The 17,801-nt window shown below is 41.0% G+C and overlaps 1 protein-coding gene across 4 annotated transcripts in view; it reads right to left on the reverse strand.

Moving 5' to 3' along the window:
- The window catches only part of NIPAL2 (NIPA like domain containing 2), a 104,311-nt gene extending 87,506 nt beyond the window's left edge, over positions 1–16,805 (reverse strand). For all 4 annotated transcript variants that reach the window (XR_012416557.1, XM_073999170.1, XM_005563774.5 and 1 more), the window contains exon 1: positions 16,562–16,805. Coding sequence is in view for 3 of the 4 variants with exons in the window: in XM_073999170.1 (XP_073855271.1) it covers positions 16,562–16,696 (135 nt within the window). In the remaining variant the exon portion in view is untranslated. The remainder of the gene's footprint in view (positions 1–16,561) is intronic.
- Positions 16,806–17,801: the final 996 nt, after the last annotated feature.

The following is a 17,801-nucleotide window of genomic DNA, read 5'->3' on the forward strand; positions in this document are numbered from 1 at the left end:
TCTTTTCTTTTCTTTTCTTTTCTTTTCTTTTCTTTTCTTTCTTTCTTTTTTTTTAAAGACAGTCTCACTCTGTTGCCCAGGCTGGAGTGCAGTCGCATGATTTCAGCTCATTGCAACCTCCACTTCCTGGGCTCAACCGATTCTCCTGCCTTAGCCTCCTGAGTAGCTGGAACTAGTGCATGGCACCATGCCAGGCTAATTTTTGTATTCTTAGTAGAGATGGGGTTTCACCATGTTGGCCAGGCTGGTCTTGAACTCCTGACCTGAAGTGATCTGCCCGCCTTGGCCTCCCCAAGTGCTGGAATTACAGGGGTGAGCCACTACACCCAGCCCATGTTTACCCATTTCTTTCTCACCACTGTTCTTATTTTAAGTAACAGCTTTATTGAGATATAATTTACATTCCAAAATGTTCAACCTCTTAAAGTGTACAACTCAATAGTTTTTAATATACTCATATAGTTGTGCAGCCATCACTACTATCTAATTTCAGAATATTTTCATTACCTGGCTGGACACTGTGGCTCATGCCTGTAATTGCAGGACTCTGGGAGGCTGCGGTGGGTGGATCACTTGAGGTCAGGAGTTCCAGACCAGCCTGGCCAACAAGATGAAACTCCATCTCTACTAGTAATAAAAAATACAAAAATTAACTGGGCATGGTGGTACATGTCTGTAGTCCCAGCTACTTGGGAGGCTGAGATGGGATAATTGCTTGAACCTGGGAGGCAGAGGTGGCAGTGAGCCGAGGTCGCACCCCTGCACTCCAGCCTGGGTGACAGAGTGAGACTCCGTCTCAAAAAAAAAAAACCAAAAAAGAATATTTTCATCACCTCAAAAAGAAACTCCATAGCCATTTAGCAGTCATTTCCCGTTCCCTCCTCCCCACAGTCCATGGCAGCCATCAATTTACATTCTGTCTATATGAATTTGCCCATTCTGGAAATTTTATATAAATGGACTCATACAGTATGTGGCCTTTTATGCCTGGTTTCTTTTACTTAGCGTAATGTTTTCAAGGCTCATCACATTGTAGCATGTATCAGTGTGTATCACCTCTAGAGCATGTATTATTTCTTTTTATGGCTATTAAATATTCCATTGCATGAACATACTACATTTTATTTATCCATTCATCAGTTGATAGATATTTGGGTTGTTTTCATGTTTTGGATATTATGTTCTTGCATCTTATTTTTTCTTTTGACTTCAGTGTCCTTCTTCCTGAAGAAAACTTTAGTAGCTCTTTCAATAAAATTATTTGAATTAACAAACTCTCTGTCACTCTGCAAATATCTTCATCTTTCCTCTTGAGTATAGAAGTATAGGCTGGCTGACAGTAATTTTACTCAGCACTTTATGATATTATTTTGTTGACTTCTGGCCCGTAATGTTGTTGTTGAGAAGTAGGTTGTTAGTCTAATTGTTTCTCCTTTGTAGGTAATCTGTTATTTTTCTCAGGATGCTTTTAAGATTTTCTCTGTCATGGTTTTTGTTTGTTTGTTTGTTTGTTTGCAATTTTACTACAATTTCTGTATATGTGATTTATGTTTTTTTGGGGGACTCATGCTTCCTCAATTTGAGGATTCATGTCTTTCACTAATTCTGTTAAGCTCTTCACCATTATCCCTTTAAATGTCATCTACCCTTTGTTCTCTCTCTGTTCTCCATCTGGAACTCCTCTTACTCATACATTAGGTCTTTTCATTCTAACCCCTTGTTTCCTAAGATGTCTTCTATATTTTCCAACTCTTTATCTCTGTGTACTGAATTCTCGATAATTTCCTCAGATCCATCTTCCAGTTTACCTTTCCTGACTTCCCTCTTCTGAACTGAGTCTTATATATTTCTATCAGGACATGTATTGTACAATACTGCGGTTAATTTTTACAAGGCCATTTCTCCACTAGACTACTAGCTCCTTGAAGGCAGAGCTGTGACTTACACACCAACTCATCTCAATACTTTTAAACTAGTATGACTAATGACTAGTAAACTAATGACTAGTATAGACCTAGCACAGAGACATTGTTTATTAAATACCATTTGAACTGAACTATTGGATCAAATATAAACTGTCTAGAAATAGGAAATTTTGACCTTTGGTCCTAGAAGGATCTCAGTGAGTAACTAGTTTATAATAACTGAGGTTGGAATATACCAAAAACCCAGTTTCTGTGAGAGCAAAATTTGTCCCAGAGTTCAGATTTCAACAATTAAGAGTGTAGTAAAAAGTTGCTTGCTGACTTTTAAATTCTAGTTAATTTGAATTATACTAAAAAAACAAGAAATATACTGGTATAAAGCAGCTGTCAGAAACAGTTTCCTGATAGTACTCCGTATAAACTGATACATCTTATTCTATGTTTTTTTCTGAAATTTTGTCTAATTATTCGAGGTTGATTGCATGCTTATTAAATTTATTTAATACATTCCTGTGAATGGTAGTAACACAGTAAATCCTCATTAATTCCCCTAGTTATTGGAGAGGAAAACTTCCAATTTGCAATGCTTTTAAAAGATGGTGGTTTGATTACCTTCAAAGACATACAGTAACTTGAGGTAACCATTACTAAATACTGCTTCCAATTAGAAGCTCTGGTAAATGTACTTTAATGACTACAAACTCCTGTAATCAGAAGTATCATTTGCATACACTGAGCAGGCCCTTAGAAACTTCCCATTACATTAGATTAAAAATGTCTACATCATTACTTATTCAGCACGTTATCTCTTTTTCTAACATTTTGGAATTAATGGAAGTTTAAATATCTCTCTTTTTCTTTTGTTTTCTCTTTCTTCCACTCCCTAGCTTCCCTGTCCTTTTATTGGTCAGGGAAGAGAACAGGGCCAGAGAAGGAAAGTGACTTATGCAAAGTCACACAGCTAGATAGCAGTCAAATTTTGACCCCAAGGCGCCCAGGTCAAGTCTGAATCACTATTTATCTGTAGAATGCAATAGATAACCTTTTGGCTAGTCAATGTCAATGCACCACAAGTTTTTAATTAGCAGAATTTGTTTCTTTTTCTCAATACAAATGAAATAAAGCAATGACAATAGTTAGGAGGAAAGGTTGTTCCACATCTTAATAATGCAGTTATAAGTAGAGGCCAGAAACACAGGAAGGTGCCTTCAATTAATGTCTGTAGTGCTCACTGTTGTCACCACTGTAGCGTAATTTCTGGCTTTTCCAGGATGTCTTGGCAAATACATGGTGGCAGCCACAGCATACAATTTATATAGAATGAGGTTCAAAATAGCAGCACTGATAAGCATTAAGATATTTTCATTGTATTTCGAATAACAATTTTCTGTTCTACTTTTATTGTGTCAGAATGTTCTTTAGATATTTCAAATTGACCTGTAGTATTGTGTTATTGAACTGTAATCCATTGTGGAGCAAGAGCAGTGGTTTGGCCACAAGGAGATGGGATATGGTAATACAGGGGTGTGTGGAATTGGTGCTCTGTCTCAGCTCTGGCTTTGCTCAACCATATTCCTGGCTCTGTCTTCAAAACATAAATGCAAAATCAGATCCAAATGGAGCTAGTACATGGCACAAAAGCACCACAGATTCTGAGCTCGTTTTGAACACAGTAATGGTTGCATGCAACTCACAACTGGAATAATGACATCTCTTGTTTCTGGTAATAAAACATGCATGAACTGGAAATGAGATCTAGCATCTTGTATCAGCAATAGTACAGGTTGAGTGATTTAGCTCAACCAATTACTGCAGAAATGACTGTAATGGCCTGAACCAGGCGACATGTCTGAGACATGGGTGTTCAGTTCACCCCATCTCGTGGTAAACTCTTAGGAAGGAACTGTAGTTGTTTTGCATTTGTACCCAGTAGACAGGTAGGCACATGAGATATCTCCAGGACAGTTAGGATGGGACAGGAAGACATCCAAACTCTCAGAGGTACATCTTTAAGTATTTAGGGGTAAACATTTATAATGTGTGCCACTGACTTTCAAATAGCCCATTACTCCATATATATATGGAGAGAGAGAGAGAGAGAGAGAGAGAAACAAATATTTCACAATGTTAACAATTGGTGAATCTCCAGGTGAGGGACATATGGTGTTTATTGTACTATTCTTTTTTACTTTTCTATAGGTTTAAAATTTTCCAAGCTAAAAAATTTTAAATACACCCTCCTTTGCAGCCTCAGTGAAATTAAGGAGAAGATGGATTTATTTAAAAATAGAGTTAAGAGGAGATGATAACAAGAGAAGAAATGAAAAGGAAGCTGGCAGAACCAAGAAAAGATGTTAAGGAGAAAAATAAAACCATTGCGCAACTGAAAACCGCATGTAGGCACTGCTTGAGAAAAACACACTATGTAGAGGGAAAGGACGTGAAATGAAAATGATTGGAGAGAAGAGGAGAGATGTAGGGGACAGACAACTTCAGCAAGCTCACATCAGGACGTTATCCATCCAGTCATGCATCCATTTGGTATTCATTCAGCAACCGCTAAATGTTAGGCCCTCTGTCAGGAATCAAGGATGCAAAGTACCCCCTAAGAAGCTCAGAAGGAGTAGAAGGATGGTTACTAGAGGCTGGGAAGGGTACTGGGGTAGGGGGTGGTGAGGTGGGGATGGTTAATGGGTACAAAAAAACAGGAAGAATGAGTAAGACCAACTATCTGATCGCACAACAGGGTGACTCCAGCCAATAATAACTTAAATGTGCATTTAAAAATAACTAAAAAAGTATAACTGGATTGTTTGTAACACAATTATAAAAGCTTGAGGGGATGGATTCCCCATTCTCCATGATGTGATTATTAAACATTGCATGCCTGTATCAAGACATCTCATGTACCCCATAAATATACATACCTACTAGGTACTCACAAAAATTAAAAATTAAAAAATTTTAAAAGGGAAGCTGAGAAGGAGTAGAGAAAGCAACCACTGACAAGCAGAGCACAGCCTGTTCAGTCTCTAATAGAGGTGTGCTCCACAGAACCCCAGGGAATAGAGAAGACAGAGTACAAATCTGTCTAGGGTGGGGACTGTACTTGTTTGCTGTGGCCGTTGTACCAAATTACCACAAAACATGGTGGCTTAACATAACACAATTTATTCTCTCACAGTTCTGGAGGCTAGAAGTCCAAACTCAACTTTGTTGGGCTGAAATCAAGGAGTCAGGAGGATACCTGTGATAGCATTTAGGCCCACCTGGGTGAGCCAGGACACTCTCCATCCCAAGATCCTTACTTGAATCCCATCTGCAAAGTTCTCTTTTTGCCATGCAAGGTAACATTCGAGGAAGACTTTGGGATCTAGATGCAGATATCTTTTGCTGGGGGGTCTTTGTTCAGGCTACTCCAGGGATGGAGTTAGGGAAGCCTCACAGGGTGATATCTCACCAGGGTGAGTGCATTGGGCTAAGGGCAGAGCAGGTAGAGGGGCCCAAGGTGCAGCAAACAAGGTGCCCTGCAGGCCTGAAAGCAGAGTCCTCTGAAAGCAGAGGACTGCAGTATAGCTGGTCTGGAGAGGCAAGCAGGAGACGTTTTGTGCCACGGATCTGTAGGCGGTGCTAAGACACAAGGAACTCAAAGAACACAAAGACACAAACTAAAGAAGGCTAAGTCCAGATTTGGCTTTTGGAAGACTCATCCTAGCTGCAGTGTGGAGGATGGACTGGCAAGGAGACCAGGGAACAGGAAGACCAAGCAGGAGATCGATCTAGGAGTTCAGACAAGAAGTAGGGGCAATGAGGATAGTCAATTAAAACAGGGTCCTAAAGAAACAACACTAGCTGGACGTGGTGGCACACATCTGTAGTCCCGGCTACTCAGGAGGCTGAGGTGGGAAGATCACTTCACCCCAGGAGTTTGAGGCTGCAGTGAGCTATGATTGTACCACTGCACTCCAGCCTGGGCAACAGAGTGAGACCCTGTCTCTAACAACAAAAAAGAAAAGAAAAAAGAAACAATATTCATAACAGCAAACATAGGAGACAACCTGAAATACGGTAATGCTTTTTAGATTACTGGGTGGGTTGTGCTATTTTTACCACTAATCTCCTTCATTCTTGTAGATAATTGAGTTGTCTGCAATACTAACACAAACCGAGTTAAAACTATAATCCTATATGTGAAAAAGAAAGAAACATTTTCAGTCAGGAGCAGATTTTTAATTTGTTATCTTGGTTATTGTATGCTATTGGGTTATTGGGTTCCTATCCTGAGAAAATCATATGACACCAGATCCAAATCGGGTTATTTAAAAGCCAACATAAAGGCTCAGGGTTACATAACACAGTACATCGTTGCTATTCTACAAGCTGTTTTATGCCAATTTTTAATCAACCTTAAAACCTAGGCAGAAAACCCCAACATATTGCCTTCCCATGCAATTAAGAATGATTACATTTGTCTTTTACTAGGGAACACATTTATTTATATAATTGTACATTCTTTATTTTTAAAAACAAAATTTCATTAAAAATAAGCCTGAGTTTTGCTAAGAAGCCACCAGGTTTTTTCATTTCTGAGAAATGTAAGTCTCAGCAGAGCAAATTTATGGAAAAAGCAATATATTTAATAACACACCCTTTGAGGGCTTTTAACACTTTGTTAAATGGGGAGCAACAATAGTCGAGAAAAGGTGAGATTCCAGTTAAGGAAGTCTTAAACTTGGTTCTATTACAAAACAGCTTAATCCTGTATAATACTGGAGAGGAAGTTTTTGAAACAAAAACAGACATGCTGAACACAAAGAATGCCACTGTCTATGTCCAGGTCAATATAGGGCCTTATAACTTTCATGTTTTACAAGAACATGTTTATTATAATAGTTTTAACAACCCATAATCCTTTGTTTCCAAAGAAGCAGGATTGCAGGCCACCTTTTGCAGGCCCAGCCCAGGTTTGGAACAAGGCTTCCTCTGCAAAAGCTGGATGCTGTGAGCTCTGTCAGCTGCATCGCTCTACCCCACACCTGCCTGGGTCTCCAGAGTGCATACTCTATTTGGGAGCAATGCCTGCCTTGAACTCTAACAGTATTTTGTCAGCATCTTTCCCCAAAGACTAAACTCTACAGCCTATATCAGGTGTCAGCCACCAGGTGAGTCTTTGCCTTGATATGGGGAGGGATTGTGATGATGTTGCCACTCACTCACTGATCTCTGCCAGAGACTCCTGATGCCCTCACTACCCACCAGATTAGACCTTTCTGAAATTGAGTCAGGAATCAATTTCAAGTTTGCTATACCCCTTAGACATTGTGACTTGGGCTCTACACAACCTCTAAAGGGCCAATTCTCACAGCTAAGCATATTTCCTCATCCCTAAGACTCCTATTCCTGGCAAAAGCCTCACATCCCACTGGCATAGCAGCCAGGTCCCAACACACCTCATGGTCAATGCTCATATGACACCCACATGATTCACTGATGGCAATTGTTATTTGGGTCGAATCTTGCTCACAAAGAACTGCCCATTTCTCTACCATTGTGACTCCAGCAGCCATATCCAAATGTATGTCACAATCTTTCCTCTTCTGTTTTGGCTCTCTTATTCACAATCACAAAACAGAACCATGTTAGTTCTGGAAGTTTAACGTAAATAACTCACCAGGTTATATAAGGGGGGTGACTTCTAACCACTTTTTCAAATGTTTTTCAAGTATTTCTAAGGCATCCGCTTTCTCTCTCCCTCTCTCTCTGTCTCTCTCTCTCTCACACACACACACACACAATGTATATCACAAAAAATGCAGCTACTTTTTGAGGTCATAGTCCATGTTTTCTGACTTCTTTGGTAACACTGCCTTATAGAGAAGGACTGTCTGCTTACGATTTTTCTTGAATGGAAAGTTGGTTGCATTTTGGGCCTTCGTTGATTCACTGACCCAGCCTAATGTGAACTGTGGTAAGAGGGAACACAATACAGACAGCCCCCAAAACAGCCCTGGAACAATCAGAGCCCTGCAAGTCCAGAGGCTGAAGAGGAAATAAAGACCCCCAGAATTCCCAGGAATCACCTCAAACTTGAATGAGATATTCACAATGCTAACATGACCCCTAGGACTCCATACAGCATTGTATTTGCATACCATAACCTAAGTCACCTAAATATGCTAAACTTGTCCTACCTACTGAAGAGATGTTTGTTGATAAGAACTTGCCTAGCAAGAATAAGCAAGATAGAGACCAAGCAGAGGATACTGCCTTTGCCATTTCTTCCCTTTACTTTTTCTATCAATAGGAATGAGCAGAGGCCTTTCTAGAATTTCTTGGGGGCAGGGGGAGATATATTTAGAACTTGGAAATAGTTACTGCTTAGGGATGATGCTTTTGAAAATATTTCAGAAATTAAACCTATAATCTAAGCTTCTAAGGAGATTACTGTTCAGGTCCCACCAACAAAGACAAGGCCGAGTGAGTGAGTTATTCTGGGGAGCCGCTCATGTGAGCCAGGACACAGAAATGAAAGGTCCTGGGTGAGCTGGGAGTGGTGTTAGCCCAAGGATGTCCCATGAAGACAAAACTCCACAGGAGGAGGACTTGAGCCCACCTGCGGGGGGATTGCTGTTGAGGCATACAGTGCCCTTTTCTCTTGGTTACAGGACTCCTATTTCAGGTGGGTGTCCAGTCCTTCTCAAGGGTGCCCATGTGCTTTGGGAACACTAAGTCCAGTAACTCCAACCTTGGTGACTGGTATGAGATAGGACATGGTCTTAACATCATCCAATCAGACTAAAGCCCATGTTTTTTCGTTAGTGGCTGAGAAAGTCAAGCTCTTTCTTCCAGCGGGGTGAAAGGAAGTATGTACCCTAGAGGGGTGAGCCTGATAAAAGTGGAACCAACAACTCTGAAGAACAAAAGTTGAAAATGAGAGTGAGAAACTGAGCATTCAGCATATTTTTAAAGCCCCCCGGATGGAGGGTTGACTGAACCCAGAGTTTTTCTGACCTTTTACATCATCCAAATGGATTACTTTCTTTTCTCATTTAAGTCAGTTAAAGTTAGTTTCTTTCTTTCCTTCTTCTTCTTCTTCTTTTTGTGTGTGTGTGTGTGTGTAACTTGCAACCTAAAGCCTCTTAACTTACAAAGCATTCATGGTAGGGAAGCCAAGTTCAAAGACCGGAAGAGAGACTGACTCCTCTTGCAAGCTAAAGAAATCAGGCCAATGGTCCAAGTTCCTGAGGGAGGAAACAATTTGAGAGTTGCAAAGAAGGTGAAGTGGGGTCAAGTGATGAAATGGTTTAAATGTGTCCCCCAAAGTTCATGTGTTGGAAACTTAATCCCCAATGCAACAGTATTGAAGGGTGTGACCTTTATGAGGTGATTAGGTCATGAGGGCTCTGCCTTCATGAGCGGATTAATGTCTTTGTTTCTGGAGTAGGTTTCTTATAAAAGCAACTTTGGCCTTCTCTTGCTTTCTCTTGCACATTCTTTCACCATTTGATGCCTTTCCTCATGTTATGACACAGCAAGAAGGCCCTCACCAGATGCAGCCCCTAGACTTTGGACTTCTCAGCCTCCAGAACCATGAGCCAAATAAACTTCTATTGTTTATCAATTACTCAGTCTGTGGTATACTATTATAGCAGCATGAAAAAGACTAAGGTGATTTAGGGAACCAGTGCTGAGGCCACAGGCAAGCAGCCAGACACTCATTTTATTCAGACCTGGTATGACCTGCCAAGCTCAGGGTGGGTCTCTGAAGAAGTCATGTTGGGACAAACACAATCTTCAGTGAGGCATGGAGCTCATAACTAAATATATATCAGCCTATACTTACATTAGGGATCAGTCAGCATCTCTTGATATGTGCCAAAGATGGCAAGATACCATGTTGAGGCTAGGCACGGTGGCTCATAACTATAATCCCAGCACTTTGGGAGGCTGAGGTGGGTGGATCACCTGAGGTCAGGAGTTCAAGACCAGCCTGGCCAACATGGTAAAACCCCATCTCTACTAAAAATACAAAAATTATCTGGGCATGGTGGCACATGCCTATAGCCCCAGCTACTCAGGAGGCTGAGGCAGGAGAATCACTTGAACCCAGGAGGCAGAGGGTGCAGTGAGCTGAGATCATACAACTGCAACTGCACTCCAGCCTAGGTGACAGAGTGAGACTCTGTCTAAAAAAACAAAACAAAACAAAACAAAACAAAACAAAAACACATTAAGAGTGACCAAGGGCTGGGAAAGTGACACGGTGAGGCAAATGTGTAGTGTGTACATCCTAAGAGCTATATGGAGGGGCAGTAGAGTGCTATCTGCCAGGCCTCATGCAATTGGACGCTTTGGTGGGCCATGACAGACTGGGTGAAGAGATTTGACTTTATGTAAAATGTAAGTCTATTGGAATATAGGATGGGGAAGGGGGCAGTTAACAGAAGTTATAAATGGAATAGAGCAATATTGGTCTTTCAGGAAAGAAAAAAAAGCTAAAATAAATGGCACAAAGTCTTATGTTAACACTAAATGAGCTTTCCTAGGCTGGGGTGGTGGTCCTTCTGGTTGGTTAAACTACAGTCAGGGCCTATGAAATATGATGACATTACTGCCACCAAACACCTCTATCAGCTGTTCCCAGTGCTACACTCACCACCTTTCCAATCTGGAAGTCTGGAAAGTGGCTGAAGACATGGGAAGAATCTCTGCCTTAGTACTTCGAGCTATCAAGTGCTCTGATTAGAAAATTACTCTCCTTAGGAAGTGTTCTGAAATGTGACTGAAAGGGAGGCAAACATCAAAGAGAGTGAGGAAGGCACTAGATGCAGAGAAATAGTGGTTATGGTTTAAAGAAAGCAAAGTTACATCAAATAACTGACATAATTTTTCTTATTTCCATTTGCAATGAGCTGAGTCCAAAAATTACTGATTATTAGATATACATTTTTATGACATTTCCTATAATATAGGTTGATTACAATGTAATAATAGCTAGTGTTTATTGGGTACTTGCTATGTGTCTGGCATTTTGCTAACTATTTGACATGCATTATCTTATTTTGTGCCTACAACAACTCTGTAAGGTACATATGTATTATTATTATTTCCATTTATATAGAGAAAGCCAAGAAATGGAGAAATTGAGAAACTTGGCAACACACCCACTAAAGTCCAAGCTTTTACAACAGCACAATACAGAAACAAAAAGGATAGCTTTGGGGAATGTCAACCTTTCCAAGGTAAGTTCTCAAATGTCAGTGTGAACAGTCATCAACATTGGAAAATTGGAACAATTGGAAAAACAAATTGTTTAATTCTCATAAACTAACAAAATGATTATGACATACCATTTCCCATGCTACCTAGGTGAAGCATGCAAACTGAATAGTCATAGCAATGTTAGTATTATTTTTTAAGGTTTTAAAAATTATATAGACAACTGTGAAGATAATTATTTTGATGAGTAAATTACTACAATAAATTATCATAAGGAAAATATCCAGATCAAGAATAGAAATTGGGTCCCCACCCAAACCCTCCCTTTTCCTCCTCCCATCACAACCCTCTCCCTTCCCCAAAGGAATTGCTGGCCTGACTTTGTGGCAATCACTTTCTAGCTTTTTCTTACAGCTTTATCACCCAAGTGTGTGCCCCTAAATACTATAGTAAATGGTGTCTTTTTCTGCTGTGTCTTTTAGGTCTATTTTAATCTATAGGTCATCCAACTACCCATTTTTTCCGCTTTTCTCCTCATAAAAATGATTTTTTAAGAAACCCTAAATACTATAGTAAATGGTGTCTTTTTCTGCTGTGTCTTTTAGGTCTATTTTAATCGATAGGTCATCCAACTATCTATTTTTTCCCCGTTTTTCCTTATCAAAATGATTTTTTAAGAAACCAGGCCATGTATGCTGTAAACTGGCAGTTTCCCATAGCCTGGATTTGGCTGATTGCCTCAATATGAATATTATAACTATGTAGTATTAGTCAAGCCATAAGGAGGGTATCAGGTAGATTTAAATGAAAATATCTGGTCTGCCATATACACAAGTATATTAAAACTCAGTTCCTCTAACAAGGGCCAGGGGACTTATTTATTGATTTACAAAAATTTTGAACAGTTGCTTTGACATAATCTCTTTCTTCCTCCCTCTCTCTTCTTGCTTTTTTTTTTTTTTTTTTTTTTTTTTTTTTAAGGGACAGCATCATGCTATGTTGCCCAGGCTGGTCTTGAACTCTTGGACTCAAGAGCTCCTCCTGTCTCAGCCTCCTGAGTAGCTGGGACTACAGGCACAAGCTACCATGTTTGGCTTCTTGCTGCCTTATACGTACATCTCCTAGAAAATCTGATAAATGAAAAAATATCACATTGGATACATAACAAAGGGAACAAAATCAAGTATGAACAAAACAAAATAGAAAAAGGATTTTTCTTAGGAAGGAAATGGAAAGGACCAGCAATTTGAAAGTTTTGCACTATTCTTTCTTTAAGAGATAGTCATATGCAGCTACTAGCAGAAAAGAGATAGATGGTAGCAAAGCAAAATTAATAAAAGGGTAATATAAAACTCAGCACGATTTTTCTCAAGACCAGCAAGAGAGAAGGCTTAATCATTTTCCCTTCACATGGACTCTTACCACATTGTTTTCAAGCCTTAGTTTCTAGCGATGGCCTTCAGGCATGGAATAAAAGTAGTTTTGCAGTTAAATCCACTTGCTGTAAGATCTCGGGGCAAGTTATTTAACACAAGTTTCCTTACATGAGCAGTGAGGATAATACATACCTTACGAGGCTAAGGGGGGCTCAAATGAGATAACAGCTATAAAGTGTCACACAGTAAATGCATAACAAATGTCCGTCTCCTTGCTGTCCTCCTCCCTGCCAAGTTGTATCAATTTTCCCTTAAATATGTTGACTTTAAAATCCAAGCCATTGAATATCAAAAGTTCAAAGAAAGGGCATAAAAAATCCTGAAGTTTCATCTCACCCTATGCAGAAAAAACCTTTCTGACCATGTCCTTGTGAATTTAGACATTTAACAATATGCATAAATTTAAAGAACCAACAACAAAATCCTCCTTCCCATTATTTCCCACATTTTCCCTCTTCTATCCATTCTCTCTACAAACCTTGCTGGTTTGTCCCTTATTTATTCAACCACATAGCATGAGGGAAGCTGGAGATCTTGTGGTTCAACTGTAATTTTTACCAATAAGGAAACTGACGTCCAGAGAAATTAAGTGACCTGTCCAAGTATGCTAGTTAACAGCAGAGGTGACAGACTCTAGCACTGGTTGCAAATTAAATGCCTATGTTTTGAAATTTCACATGGACCACATAAATATGTACAACTATTATGTATCCATAAAAATTAAAAATTTTAAAAAAATGCGTGTGGGAGTCAGTAGGTAAAAGAAAAGAGAAGCAAGAGAGCTACAGCAGGAAGCACAGCTTGCTTTAAACATGATATCCAGCTCAGTGATCATGTGGGGGAAAAGGCCCAGTGTTGCTGGAACTCCTAATATTTAAAGAGATTATGGTAACTTGAAATTTTGTATTTAATCTTCTCATTTTAAAGTGCTGGCAATGTATTGAAGATTTTGAAGCCTCTCCGCCGGCCAAATAAGATGTATCTATAGGCTGGATTGAGTCCACAGCTGGCCAGTTTGAAAACTCTGGATCCGGCTAGCCTTAATTTAAATTTTTAAAATTTAATTTGCTTTGATTCCTGCACTCTTTCTCAAAAAAAATCTTCAATGGCTCCCCACTGTCTACAAGGTAAAGTCTAAACTTTGTCAGCAGTCCTTCAAGGCAATCCATGGCTATATCCAAGACCCCAAAACATATTTCCACCTTATAGTCAGTCTCCATCTTCCACCGCAACCTGAATGATGGCTGAACTGTACTCTCGGAAGGAAAATATTCAGAAAGGCACCTGTCCAGGCCATGAGGGCTGCTCCTGGGTCCCTGAGCTTTTTCCTTTCCTGAAATGCCCTACACTGTGCATGCCTATCAATGAAACCCTGTCCATCTTTAACTGTCCAGCTCCACCTCTCCACAAAGCATCACTGATGGCCAGCCAAATGCCCCCTTGCTCTGAATTTCCATAGGACTTTATATCACTCACATGACACTTACAACATACTGCCTTGTTTTGGCATTACTTACATAGCTCATTTTCCCAAACACCTAATAATAATCACAGAAGGAAGAGTTTGGGTCTTGCACTATATTGAATATCCCTGCAGTGCTTTGTACATAGCACGGAGCTCAATAAACATCTTGGGAACATTATCCTTCTCTACTGAAAACTTGTGGATCAAACATAAAGTGCCCTTTGTTTACCTGGCACAACTCTGTCACTTCTATAGGCCAGGCTTTTCACCAAGCACACAGCATCTGAGTAGTGCAAAGGGCAAAGACCTTACCTCCCTGCTCCTAAGACATCTTCCCCCACTGAACTACTACTTTTGAGTTGCTTTGAGATTTCTTCCTCTGGAAGCACTCACATCTTTGCCTTAGACAACATTGATTCCAAATGGCCACTGTTAAAACATTCATCTATTACATGAAAGCATTCCAGGGAAGTTTGTCTATTTCTATGTAGTAAGGTTAATTGATCAGATTTGACGATAATCACTTTGGAAGGGACAAAGGGACAGAGAACTAGGCTATTAGCCAGCACGCACTGTGCAAATATTTTAGTTGTGATAAAACCAATGGAGGCAAGCAAATAAGCATCATTAAGCTGTGGCTAGCTAGCAACCAACATTCATTTTGATTGTGGGAGTGACACATTTATATCTCACACTTTGTTTTTCTGGAACCACACCCATTTTCAGCCATTTCTATTCAGTGTTAAAAAAGACAAGAAAAAATAGACTCAATTTTATTTTTACTGGCCTGGACAACACCAGAGGCACTCAATAAAATGCTTCTCGAGTGAACTTTTTAAAAATTAATTTTTACTTTTGCTTAACACAAATGCAATTACCAAAAAGATAAAATACCACCATCTTATAAGAGGGCCTAAATTTGCACAGTAAATGGGAAAACTTGATACAGTCTTATCTCAAACCAGCAAAGTTTAGATGTCAGCTCAGTAATTTCAATTAGCACATTCTGGATACATCCTTTCTAACCTGTACAAATACACACTGTCAAAGGCAAATTAAGCCTTGCAAACAGTATTTATTTGCCTCGCATTAATGTCACATGATAATCTGTGTTTGGTTATCAGAGAGCCAAGACAATCAAGAATTCCAGGAAATGTCAAAGAAAACTAATGACTACAGAGGTTTCCACTGTGAAAACAATGTCCTGTTTTTGGATGATCACATCTACTAACCCTCTAATTTTTTTTTTTTTTTTCAAGAGGGGATAGATAACTCATTCTTAAACTTACATTGGGAATGCATCTAATATAAGAATAATATAATAGATATACTCAAGTTCCCATAAAAATGATGCTTTTCTTTGTAATTCCTTTGTAGAAGAAAGGAGAAATGGGGATGGATTACAAACACTGATCAAGAGGCTCTGAGTACCCTCATTTTTCCTATTTTTATGTCTTTTATGATGAAATGACTTAAAGCAATACTCTCCCCTCTTGAAAACTAATAAAGTGAGCATGCTTATTTATCCTACTTATTCTTTATACAAATATATTGTCTTCTGCATTCAGAAATTAGCATTTAAAACACTTCAGGCATAAAAGGAATCTAAATCTTTAATAATTGGTTAAACTCTCTGATTTAGAACAACAGCAACAAATATTTTCTGATTATATTGTTGCAAAAATAAAAGTATCCATGGTTTTGTTAAAGAACAAGAACAAAGTAACACATTTAATGAAAACAGGAGGAAGCCTGGAATCCACCCTGATAAAACTCAGTTGCAATATGAATGCTGCTAGAGGAAGGGTTGGTCAGAGCTCTTCCTCATCTTAAACCAAGCCAAAAATAAATGGGCGACTCCAAGTCCCTTTGATTTTGTTAAATGTATATTTCCAGTGTAAACTGGCGTTGTTTAAGTTAACAATGTTTTCCCAAAGGGCCGGTTGGAAAGAATGAGAGTCCTGCAAATGCAACCTGAGAAAATGTGTTCCTCGCACGGAAATGGAAGAGCTGTGTTGAGACACCAGGGACACACGCAGGGCATCTGCGCGAGGTGACATTAGGTTGCCCTTAATGAGTTTCCTGCTTCTGACAACGGGGTGTCACTTTTTTTCTTCTTTTCTTTTAACTGCAAAAGGATCCTGGGGTGAAAATGAGTGAATAATCGCCCCCACACTCCTAGATTCCTTCCGGCAGAAGAGGGCGGACGCAGGCTGGGGAGGCGGGATCGGGACCAGGAGGCCCAGAAACGGGTGGCTGAGGTCAAGGCCCAGGACCTGGACGCCCACTCCCAGTGCCGGGTGCCCGGGAGAGGAAGACTGGGCGGACCCCCGCTCTCCCACATGAGGGGGACTTAGGTCAATGCAGGAAACATCGCATGTCAGCTCCTTCCACTCGGAGAGCCCGGGTGTCTTCCTGAGAGCTGGCAGGAAAGCGGCCGAGGCGCAGAGGCTCCCGGAGGCAGCCGCCCCGGCCGTGTCCCCACCGGGCTGCGGGAGCTGCGGGGCGGCCCTTACCTGGTTCCTGCGGTACCAGGCGCCCGAGAGGGAGCCGTTGCCGACGCCTGGCGCCCCGTACGTGAAATTCAGTGACAGCTCGTCCAGGGCGGCCGAGGCGGCGTCCCCGGGGCCCGCGGGCGCCAACGCTGCCATGAGGTCTTGCTCCCGGCGCTCAGGCTCCGGCTCAGGCTGCGGCCACCTCCCTGCCCGGTTGCACCGCGAGGAGGCCGCGCCCGGGCCGCGCCGCAGCCACTTCCTGCTCGGTGCCCGGGCTAGGCTGGCGCGCCGAGGCCACCTGGCTCCCGCCCCCGCGCGGCCGCAGGTGCTTCCAGCCAGGCCGTACGCTGCCTCCTCTCCTCCTCCGAAGCGAGGTGTTGGCGGGGAGACCGGCGATCTGCGGCCTCCCGGGGCCGCACGGCTCGCACCGCGTCCTCCTCCCGCCGGGCCAGTGTCTGCATCCTCCGGGCCGCACTGCCCAGGGGGCAATCCGGGCGGCCCTCCGCAACGGGTGCCCGCGCTTGTCGGGGCCAGAATCAGATCATCTCCGATGTAAACATTTGTCCAAGTCGATGGAAAAGGAGGAGACACTGACTAACCCAAAGCAGCTACCATCTCCCATCTCTACCTGGCAATTCCGGTCCTCTATCACATATGTAGTGTTTCTCATTGATGTTTTAAAAATTGATTGCATATGAAAAAGTCATGAGTTCCCAGAAATATTGTAAGCAATATGAGCAAAAAAGATCCGAGCGATTAAATCTCAGTGCCAGTGCTTGATACATCCTTAGTAAATATTCGTTGAATGAGGAATGTGGTAGACCGTAGGACCCCAATGTGCGATGACTGGATTGGGTTTTCTTCAGATGGGACCAGGTGGAATTGCGGAAAAGTTGCCAGCTACTGTATATATGAATTCAGGATGAGAGATAAATGTTGTTATTAATCTTAAGAACTCTAACGAGATGTTCTGGTTTTACCTGTATTCAAATAATGTGTGACCACAAATGATCTGTAAGGTATTTCTCACTTTAAAAAGACCATGATTCTATACTGTTGTCGGAAGCCTGATACTTGCCTTCTTTTGTTTACACAATGCTGAGGTTTTTCTTAGATAATGTGCTTTTACTTCCATGACTTCATGAAAAAGAGACCTTCAAGAAAAGAGAATTGCTGCCTAGAAGGGAGCAGGGACAGTTTTCAGTGTTTCTTAGGGGAAATGTGCAAATGAGAGAAAAGAGTGAGAAAAAGTCATTTCACA

Source organism: Macaca fascicularis, chromosome 8 (assembly GCF_037993035.2).
Source record: "Macaca fascicularis isolate 582-1 chromosome 8, T2T-MFA8v1.1".
NCBI classification, from domain to species: Eukaryota; Metazoa; Chordata; class Mammalia; order Primates; family Cercopithecidae; genus Macaca; species Macaca fascicularis.